This window comes from Cheilinus undulatus, linkage group 1 (genome assembly GCF_018320785.1).
Source record: "Cheilinus undulatus linkage group 1, ASM1832078v1, whole genome shotgun sequence".
Lineage (NCBI taxonomy): Eukaryota > Metazoa > Chordata > Actinopteri > Labriformes > Labridae > Cheilinus > Cheilinus undulatus.
Window position 1 is genome coordinate 195,001 of NC_054865.1, and position 11,236 is coordinate 206,236.

General features: G+C 43.1%; 1 protein-coding gene across 3 annotated transcripts in view; it reads right to left on the reverse strand.

The window, feature by feature from the left end:
- Window positions 1-10,655, reverse strand: part of iqgap1 (IQ motif containing GTPase activating protein 1) — a 93,757-nt gene extending 83,102 nt beyond the window's left edge. The window contains exons 1-5 of one of the 3 annotated variants that reach the window (XM_041789263.1): window positions 10,580-10,655; window positions 5,218-5,294; window positions 4,929-4,996; window positions 3,464-3,577; window positions 2,120-2,298 (exon numbers count right to left, since the gene is read on the reverse strand). In XM_041789263.1, the coding sequence (XP_041645197.1) occupies window positions 2,120-2,298; window positions 3,464-3,577; window positions 4,929-4,996; window positions 5,218-5,294; window positions 10,580-10,603 (462 nt within the window). In that variant the 5' untranslated portion in view covers window positions 10,604-10,655. Of the gene's footprint in view, window positions 1-2,119; window positions 2,299-2,419; window positions 2,457-2,659; window positions 2,664-3,463; window positions 3,578-4,928; window positions 4,997-5,217; window positions 5,295-10,579 lie in introns of those variants that run through there. The other 2 variants (XM_041789282.1, XM_041789272.1) reach the window with 2 other exon arrangements.
- Between the last annotated feature and the right edge of the window lie 581 nt (window positions 10,656-11,236).

Genomic DNA, 11,236 nt, shown 5'->3' on the forward strand with positions numbered 1-11,236 from the left:
ATTGTGTCCTAACTCTCCTCGTCCTGACAATCAACACCATCATCATCATTATCATCATGATCATCATCATCGCATCATCATCACCATCATCATCATCATCACCATCACTATCATCATCACATCATGATTTTCATCATCACCATCATCACCATCATCACCAACATCATCATCGTGATGATCATCATCACATCATCATCACATCCTCATCATAACCATCACCATCACCATCATCGCTATCATCATCATCACCATCATCATCATCATCACCATCACTATCATCATCATCATCATCACTATCATCATCATCACCATCATCACTATCATCATCATCATCATCACCATCATCATCATCAATATCATCATCATTATCATCATCACTATCATCATCGTCATCACTATCATCATCATCATCACTATCATCATCATCATCATCATCATCATCATCATCATCATCATCATCATCATCATCATCATCATCATCATCATCATCATCATCATCATCATCATCATCATCATCATCACTATCATCATCATCATCATCATCATCATCATCATCATCATCATCATCATCATCATCATCATCATCACTATCATCATCATCATCACTATCATCATCATCATCATCATCACTATCATCATCATCATCATCACTATCATCATCATCATCATGACATCATCATCACTATCATCATCATCACTATCATCATCATCACTATCATCATCATCATCATCATCATCATCATCATCATCACTATCATCATCATCATCACTATCATCATCATCATCATCATCATCATCACTATCATCATCATCATCATCATCACTATCATCATCATCACTATCATCATCATCATCACTATCATCATCATCATCATCATCATCATCACTATCATCATCAACATCATCATCACTATCATCATCATCATCACTATCATCATCATCATCATCATCATCACCATCATCACTATCATCATCATTATCATCATCACTATCATCATCGTCATCACTATCATCATCATTATCATCATCACTATCATCATCGTCATCACTATCATCATCATCATCATCACTAACATCATCATCATCACTTTCATCATCAATCATCATCACTATCATCATCATCATCATGATCAACATCATCATCACCATCATCACTATCATCATCATCCCCATCATCAACATCATCATCACCATCATCATCACTATCATGATCATCACCATCATCACTATCATCATCATTATCATCATCACAATCATCATCGTCATCACTATCATCATCATCATCATCATCATCATCACTATCATCATCATCATCATCATCACTATCATCATCATCATCATCACTATCATCATCATCATCACTATCATCATCATCATCATCATCACTATCATCATCATCATCATGACATCATCATCACTATCATCATCATCACTATCATCATCATCATCATCATCATCAACATCACTATCATCATCATCACTATCATCATCATCATCACTATCATCATCAACATCACTATCATCATCATCATCATCACTATCATCATCAACATCACTATCATCATCATCATCATCATCATCATCATCATCATCATCATCACTATCATCATCATCATCATCATCAACATCATCATCACTATCATCATCATCATCATCATCACTATCATCACCATCATCATCATTATCATCATCACAATCATCATCGTCATCACTATCATCATCATCATCATCACCATCATCACCAACATCATCATCACATCCTCATCATCACCATCACCATCATCGCTATCATCATCATCACATCATGATCATCATTATTACCATCATCACCGTCTGCATCATCATCACCATTATGATCATCACCACCATCATCATGACCATCATATCATCATCAACCCCATCATCAACATCATCACCACCATCAGCATCATCATCACCATCATCACCAACATCATAATCATGATGATCATCATCACATCATCATCACATCCTTATCATAACCATCACCATCACCATCATCGCTATCATCATCATCACATCATGATCATCATCATTACCATCATCAATGTCTTTATCATCATCACCATCATTATCATAATCATCACCATCATCTTCATACCCGTTTCCGTGAGCGTGCAACCTTCTCTCCTTTGGCCTGGTAAAGGGTTTCCTGGTACTGCTCAGCACAGTTCGGGTCCAGCTGGACCAGCATGGCATTGGGGTTCTGCATGGCAGCCAAAGTTCCCTCTGGAACACCGTGGTCGATGGCATCATTAATGGCAATAACAGCAGCGTGCACTAACGATGGAGACAAAATATCGGACAACATTTAAGGATGATTGAGAACCAATAATAACCAGATGAATAACCAGATGGGTAACCAGGTGGGCCCTTCCATACATTTACCCCTCCTCCTTACATGCTGCCTCGTCCACTGACAGCTCATTGGCCAGAATCCCTCCATTAACCCCTCGTCATACATTTACCCCTCCTCCTTACATGCTGCCTCGTCCACTGACAGCTCATTGGCCAGAATCCCTCCATAACCCACCCCTCATACATTTACCCCTCTTCCTTACATGCTGCCTCGTCCACTGACAGCTCATTGGCCGGAATCTCTGCATAACCCACCCCTCATACATTTACCCCTCCTCCTTACATGCTGCCTCGTCCACTGACAGCTCATTGGCTGGAATCCCTCCATAACCCACCCCATCATACATTTACCCCTCCTCCTTATATTCTGCCTCGTCCACTGACAGCTCATTGGCCGGAATCCCTCCATTAACCCCTCGTCATACATTTACCCCTCCTCCTTACATGCTGCCTCGTCCACTGACAGCTCATTGGCCGGAATCCCTCCATAACCCACCCCTCATACATTTACCCCTCCTCCTTACATGCTGCCTCGTCCACTGACAGCTCATTGGCCGGAATCTCTGCATAACCCACCCCTCATACATTTACCCCTCCTCCTTACATGCTGCCTCGTCCACTGACAGCTCATTGGCCGGAATCCCTCCATAACCCACCCCATCATACATTTACCCCTCCTCCTTACATGCTGCCTCGTCCACTGACAGCTCATTGGCCGGAATCCCTCCATAACCCACCCCATCATACATTTACCCCTCCTCCTTACATGCTGCCTCGTCCACTGACAGCTCATTGGCCTGAATCCCTCCATAACCCACCCCTCATACATTTACCCCTCCTCCTTACATGCTGCCTCGTCCAATGACAGCTCATTGGCTGGAATCCCTCCATAACCCACCCCTCATACATTTACCCCTCCTCCTTACATGCTGCCTCGTCCACTGACAGCTCATTGGCCAGAATCCCTCCATAACCCACCCCATCATACATTTACCCCTCCTCCTTACATGCTGCCTCGTCCACTGACAGCTCATTGGCTGGAATCCCTCCATAACCCACCCCTCATACATTTACCCCTCCTCCTTACATGCTGCCTCGTCCACTGACAGCTCATTGGCCAGAATCCCTCCAATCTTGCTGAAGGCTGGCATCGTGATTCCATACTTCTCCAGCTCACTCTTCATGTTGTTGATCTCCTCCTCTGGGGGCAAAGATATGTGAGGGTCAGGGCTGTAATGAAGACATCACCATGGTGATGACCTTTTCGTCACCACAGTAACAGGAACAGAATAATATCATGGAGGACAGAGAACCAACCTCAGACAGACAATAACCTCCACTTCACATGATGCTCTCTTTAGACTCCACTGTCATCAGCATATGATCTAAAAATCCCTGAGAAAACTAGAAACTAGGGCTGGGCGATATGACCTATATACCGATACACAATATGTAATGATATATATAGTTAAATGTCCTCCAAGTCAGTGCTTCTCAAACTTTTCAGCCTACAACCCCAGAAATAAAGGGCGCCAGAGACCAGGGACCCCTCCAACCTGGGGGGGGGGTTGAACACAGCCTTGTCTGCACGTTCAAGAATAGTGCAGACAAGGCTGTCCACAAGAGGGGATGGGGGGGGGGGGGGGGGGGGTGTCTGTCTCTGGTACCCAGGGGGGGACCATGGAGGTCAGCAAAACCATGGTCTATAGTGAAGTTAAGCTGTGATAACCATATTTTATATTTGACCTGAATAATAAGCACTCTAATCAAAAGAAACAAACAGCTCTATTCGTTTGTGTAGTGAAAAGCCTTCTTTAAATGATAACAACTTTTGTTAAACAATTAAAATGGGTTAAAACTTGCTAAAATTGGTTAATAATGGCAACGAATGATGGAAAAGAAACTCTAATGTGACCTGTATTTTCTTCAGGGATCACTTGACCTCTCCTCTCCACCTGCTCAGAGCTGACCTTCAGACAGATCTGGCCATACGTCATTGTTTGTGGCCTGGTCTGTCCTCTCTGGGGCTCTTTAGTCACCCTTCTCCCTCTGCTTGCAGCACACTTGGGTGTGATCTGAACTCAGAGTGGAGGAGGGGTATTTAGAGGGCAATGGAGAGAAGCATATGGTTGACACACAGCCCCAGACAATGACACTGAGGATGTCTGCTGATTTTTCCTTTCTCCTGGTTCAGTTTTATTTGTCTGTTCCCTGGTTTATTATTGATCAACTCTATAGATAGCTGGTTTATTTAGTTTGGCCTGGATATCACTGGTAGTCCTGTTTTTCTGTTAACGAAACAGAGCTTTCGGTAGGTACTTGGTACCTGGCTACCTTTAGTCCATTTGGGGCGACAGCCTTTTATGGTTTGCTGAGTCTATTTATTAACTGATCAGATTTAGTGTGATCAATAAGGCTTGGAATAATTTAATTTTTATGTCATGTCACCAGTCTTTGCTGTGTTTGCCTCAGTGATTACCTCATTCATAAGACTGTAAAAGGAACAGAACCCCAGAACTGATGGAACACCAACAGGTAAAGAAAAAACTTACCTGTAAAATCCACCTTTCCATAAAGATCCTGAATCTGGGGAGCTAAACCCAGTTTGAACAGGTAGAGACTGAAAAATATTAAAAAATACACATTATCAATATGTGATAATCAATATTAAATCATCCCGTAATCAATAGACCTGATTAAAGTCTGTATAATCAATAATTGATATAAATCAGCCCCTAAACAACAGAGCTGATTAAAGTCTGTATAATAACGTATATATATAAAACCGCCTCTAATCAACAGAGGTGACGACCCAGGAAGGAGGAGCACAGGTGAGCGTACCTGAGGGCGTGGATACAGTAGATGCAGCGCGGCATGTTCTTCCTGTCATAGATGTCTGTGGTTTCAGGATAAAAAATCTAAAAGAGAAACAGGAAATGTGCTCACTAAGAGACTTTCACAATAAGACAGTTCAGAGAGGAGAGGGTTTAGGAAGACTTTAGACTTTAGATGTGATTCAGTCTCAGGTTTACAGACGCTTCAAGTCTGAGAGTCAAAAATCCTCAAACTTTAACCAGAAAGATTACAACTCTGTCAGAGAGCAGAGAGTCCAGAAAGATTACAACTCTGTCAGAGAGCAGAGAGAGAGTCCAGAAAGATTACAACTCTGTCAGAGAGCAGAGAGAGAGTCCAGAAAGATTACAACTCTGTCAGAGAGCAGAGAGTCCAGAAAGATTACAACTCTGTCAGAGAGCAGAGAGTCCAGAAAGATTACAACTCTGTCAGAGAGCAGAGAGTCCAGAAAGATTACAACTCTGTCAGAGAGCAGAGATTCCAGAAAGATTACAACTCTGTCAGAGAGCAGAGAGTCCAGAAAGATTACAACTCTGTCAGAGAGCAGAGAGTCCAGAAAGATTACAACTCTGTCAGAGAGCAGAGAGAGAGTCCAGAAAGATTACAACTCTGTCAGAGAGCAGAGAGTCCAGAAAGATTACAACTCTGTCAGAGAGCAGAGAGAGAGTCCAGAAAGATTACAACTCTGTCAGAGAGCAGAGAGAGAGTCCAGAAAGATTACAACTCTGTCAGAGAGCAGAGAGAGAGTCCAGAAAGATTACAACTCTGTCAGAGAGCAGAGAGTCCAGCACAGACCACTGAATAATAAATCTACAGGACGGAGGAGGAGCTGGAGTTAGAGGGCTGAGATTGTGGGTGTGTGTGTGTGTGTGTGTGTGTGTGTGTGTGTATGTGTGTGTGTGTGTGGGAGAATGTTGGAACTCTGTGTGAGATCAGAGGAGAACAGCACAGCACAAGGGGCAGAGCCAACATGATTGGTCCGTCCTCTACCTGTTTCCTATTGGTTGGGTCAGAGAAAAACAAGAGATACATTTAGAGTCAGTCCCATTTCTCCCCCTTACTCCTGATCTTAGCCCCCCGAGTAAGGCTAAGGCTAAAGCTAAGGTTAAGGTTAAGGTTAAGGCTAAGGCTAAGGCTAAGGGTAAGGATAAGGCTAAGGCTAAGGATAAGGCTAAGGGTAAGGCTAAAGCTATGGCTAAGGCTAAGGCTAAGGCTAAAGCTAAGGCTAAGGGTAAGGCTAAAGCTAAGGCTAAGGCTAAGGCTAAAGCTAAGGCTAAGGGTAAGGCTAAAGCTAAGGCTAAGGCTAAAGCTAAGGCTAAGGCTAAAGCTAAGGGTAAGGCTAAGGCTAAGGCTAAAGCTAAGGCTGAGGGTAAGGCTAAGGGTAAGGCTAAGGGTAAGGCTAAGGCTAAAGCTATGGCTAAGGCTAAAGCTAAGGCTAAGGCTAAAGCTAAGGCTAAGGCTAAGGCTAAGGCTAAGGGTAAGGCTAAGGGTAAGGCTAAAGCTATGGCTAAGGCTAAAGCTAAGGGTAAGGCTAAGGCTAAGGCTAAGGCTAAAGCTAAGGCTGAGGGTAAGGCTAAGGGTAAGGCTTAGGGTAAGGCTAAGGCTAAAGCTATGGCTAAGGCTAAAGCTAAGGCTAAGGCTAAGGCTAAGGCTAAGGGTAAGGCTAAAGCTAAGGCTAAGGCTAAGGCAAAGGGTAAGGCTAAGGGTAAGGCTAAAGCTATGGCTAAGGCTAAGGCTAAAGCTAAGGCTAAGGCTATGGCTAAGGCTAAAGCTAAGGCTAAGGCTAAGGCTAAAGCTAAGGGTAAGGCTAAAGCTAAGGCTAAAGCTAAGGCTAAGGCTAAAGCTAAAGCTAAGGCTAAGGCTAAAGCTAAGGCTAAAGCTAAGGTTTAGGCTAAGGCTGAGGCTAAAGCTAAGGCTAAGGCTAAAGCTAAGGCTAAGGCTAAGGCTAAGGCTAAAGCTAAGGCTGAGGCTAAGGCTAAGGTTAAGGTTAAGGTTAAGGCTAAGGCTAAGGCTAAGGCTAAGGGTAAGGATAAGGATAAGGCTAAGGCTAAGGATAAGGCTAAGGGTAAGGCTAAAGCTATGGCTAAGGCTAAGGCTAAGGCTAAAGCTAAGGCTAAGGGTAAGGCTAAAGCTAAGGCTAAGGCTAAGGCTAAAGCTAAGGCTAAGGGTAAGGCTAAGGCTAAGGCTAAGGCTAAAGCTAAGGCTGAGGGTAAGGCTAAGGGTAAGGCTAAGGGTAAGGCTAAGGCTAAAGCTATGGCTAAGGCTAAAGCTAAGGCTAAGGCTAAGGGTAAGGCTAAGGGTAAGGCTAAAGCTAAGGCTAAGGCTAAGGCTAAGGCTAAGGGTAAGGCTAAGGGTAAGGCTAAAGCTATGGCTAAGGCTAAAGCTAAGGGTAAGGCTAAGGCTAAGGCTAAGGCTATGGCTAAGGCTAAGGCTAAAGCTAAGGCTAAGGCTATGGCTAAGGCTAAAGCTAAGGCTAAAGCTAAGGCTAAGGCTAAGGCAAAGGGTAAGGCTAAGGGTAAGGCTAAAGCTATGGCTAAGGCTAAGGCTAAAGCTAAGGCTAAGGCTATGGCTAAGGCTAAAGCTAAGGCTAAGGCTAAGGCTAAAGCTAAGGGTAAGGCTAAAGCTAAGGCTAAAGCTAAGGCTAAGGCTAAAGCTAAAGCTAAGGCTAAGGCTAAAGCTAAGGCTAAAGCTAAGGTTTAGGCTAAGGCTGAGGCTAAAGCTAAGGCTAAGGCTAAAGCTAAGGCTAAGGCTAAGGCTAAGGCTAAAGCTAAGGCTGAGGCTAAGGCTAAGGCTAAGGGTAAGGCTAAGGGTAAGGCTAAGGCTAAGGCTAAAGCTATGGCTAAGGCTAAGGCTAAAGCTAAGGCTAAGGCTAAGGGTAAGGCTAAGGGTAAGGCTAAAGCTAAGGCTAAGGCTAAGGCTAAAGCTAAAGCTAAGGCTAAGGCTAAAGCTTAGGCTAAAGCTAAGGTTTAGGCTAAGGCTGAGGCTAAAGCTAAGGCTAAGGCTAAAGCTAAGGCTAAAGCTAAGGTTTAGGCTAAGGCTGAGGCTAAAGCTAAGGCTAAGGCTAAAGCTAAAGCTAAGGCTAAAGCTAAGGCTAAAGCTAAGGTTTAGGCTAAGGCTGAGGCTAAAGCTAAGGGTAAGGCTAAAGCTAAGGCTAAGGCTAAGGCAAAGGGTAAGGCTAAGGGTAAGGCTAAAGCTATGGCTAAGGCTAAGGCTAAAGCTAAGGCTAAGGCTATGGCTAAGGCTAAAGCTAAGGCTAAGGCTAAGGCTAAAGCTAAGGGTAAGGCTAAAGCTAAGGCTAAAGCTAAGGTTTAGGCTAAGGCTGAGGCTAAAGCTAAGGCTAAGGCTAAAGCTAAGGCTAAGGCTAAGGCTAAGGCTAAAGCTAAGGCTGAGGCTAAGGCTAAGGCTAAGGGTAAGGCTAAGGGTAAGGCTAAGGCTAAGGCTAAAGCTATGGCTAAGGCTAAGGCTAAAGCTAAGGCTAAGGCTAAGGGTAAGGCTAAGGGTAAGGCTAAAGCTAAGGCTAAGGCTAAGGCTAAAGCTAAAGCTAAGGCTAAGGCTAAAGCTAAGGCTAAAGCTAAGGTTTAGGCTAAGGCTGAGGCTAAAGCTAAGGCTAAGGCTAAAGCTAAGGCTAAAGCTAAGGTTTAGGCTAAGGCTGAGGCTAAAGCTAAGGCTAAGGCTAAAGCTAAGGCTAAAGCTAAAGCTAAGGCTAAGGGCTACATAGACCTTTAAACAAAGATTCTTCAGGACCACAATTGAAACCAAGTGCTATGATGAATTTCCCAGCATGCACTGCATTCAATTGCAAAATGGCACACCTTACTACGAAGGAGGCTCATAAATGTAAAAATATTTTTGGCATGATGATGATAGAAAACACAGCAGCGGCGTTTTCTCACACATTCAGGCTTTAGCTGTATGATGGACAGCTATCCAGTGGAGCCTCGATTCTTAGGGAAGGTTTTCACCCCCACCTCTTCCCACTGTGTTTCGAGGGGGAGGGGCTAAGGGGTAGAAACAGGATTGGCCCTTAGACTTAGGCCTTGTTTACACAGCAGCGTTTTGACAACAACCTCCATCTGCACGAGAAAGCAGGAAACAGAAAAACGCCCTGTACGGGGATTTACTACACAATGAAACTGTCAACAAGGACCGTGTTTTTCATATGTTGTTGATAATATGTAACATTTTTATCATACATGTATGCATGACAGTAATTCAGCACTACATCCTCCTCCTCATCTCCATCGTAGCACGGCAGTGAAATTTTTCGGCACATATAAACACAAAAATGCTGCAAGACCAGTCTGATTATAACAAATCCTGTTAAGACTGTTTGATTTTCCAGGGACAAATTTTTCTTCTTAAGCCTTTGATTTCTCGTGGATTTTCTCAGAAAGTGCAGCGCTTCCTGCTTTTAGCGCAGCAACAGAATGATAGCCTTTTCAGAACAATATTTCTACTTCCCCTTTTTCAATTTTATCTGCTGCTTGGAAGTGATGAACTATCTTTTTTAACTAAACACAGAAGCTCTAATCCTATCTCCTCCATCAGCTGTACATTGATATGTAGCCGGTGGAGGCGGAGTCAGGGGAGTCACAATACAATAACTTTATTTATCCCTGAAGGGAAATTCAATAAGTTATTAAAACTTAAAGAAAAAAGATAAAGTCTAAATCATCTCAGAGAAGCAGAAATATAGGAAAACAGAAATATCATTCTAAAAAAGGCTCCAGCCGCGCTTTATGAGAAAATCCATGAGAAATAAAAGGCTGTAGGAGCTGAATTTTTCTAATTATTCTCAGCGGATATCTACGTTAGAACAAGACTGATCTAGCAAAGCATTTTGTGTTAATATGAAATATCTCTGCCTCACTACGATGGTGATGACGGTGATTATCATGCTGATCGATAGAAAAGGTAAAAGTGATCATTTCCAAATTAATAGCTTGACTTCATCTAAAGAAACTGATAGCCCTCTAAACGAGAATATAATGCTTCCCCTTTTCTAAATCCAGCTGTCTGTGACATGACGAGCAGTGAACTACATCCTGGCTCGGCTCGAGCTGCAGAGTGCTGCCAAACTCGTGCTTGACAGCTGATTGCAGCCGTAGTGCGCGTGTGCGTTTTCAGGAAGTGTCGTTTTCCCTGTTTACACGGAGACGGAGACTGGGCGTTTTGGAAAACTTCCACTCTGGAGCCCGTTTCCAGAAATTTTCGTTTTCAGGCACCAAAACGGCGTTGCTGAGTAAATGGACAGCCAAAACGCTACAAAAATTTTGCGTTTTCACTCGAAAACGTCATGTAAACGGGGCATTAGAAAAAAATCTAAGTCTTACTCAGGTGCTCTCCTCACCTTGGGTAGTCCTTTCTCTGACATGGCGTTGAGCCACTGAATGACGTTATCAGTGTGTCTGAAATGAAGACCGGTGGCCTGGGGACAAAAACAGAAGAAAACATTATTAACCTTTCATAAAATAAATAAACCACTAATAACTAACAAATATAACCACATTATTAACTTCCGGAGAAATGGTGAGATAAAGAATAGCTCGCCAATAAAGAAATGGCCCGACTGTGTAGGGGGCACTACATAAAACAATGAAATTAGCCTTTAAATGTGTTGAAGGATATACCCTGATCCAACATGTGAAATTGGAAGTTTTTAGCTCATTATGTATATGAGAGATGCAAATATCTATCAACAAGATGAACTGTTTGTCGTCTGTTATAAACTCCGTTTGTCGTCTGTTATAAACTCCGTTTGTCGTCTGTTATAAACTCCGTTTGTCGTCTGTTATAAACTCCGTTTGTCGTCTGTTATAAACTCCGTTTCTCTTCCATTATTTATTTCTGATGATGCTGTGAAGTTTCACTGGCATCCACTCTATAGCAGCATCCAATCAGAGAGTGATGTCCATTAAGGGCGTGTGTCTTTCAGTAAAATGATTCCCAGGAAGCTTGTTCTCATGTGTCTCTGCTCATCGGTCTTCAAATCTCAGTCCAGCCAGGC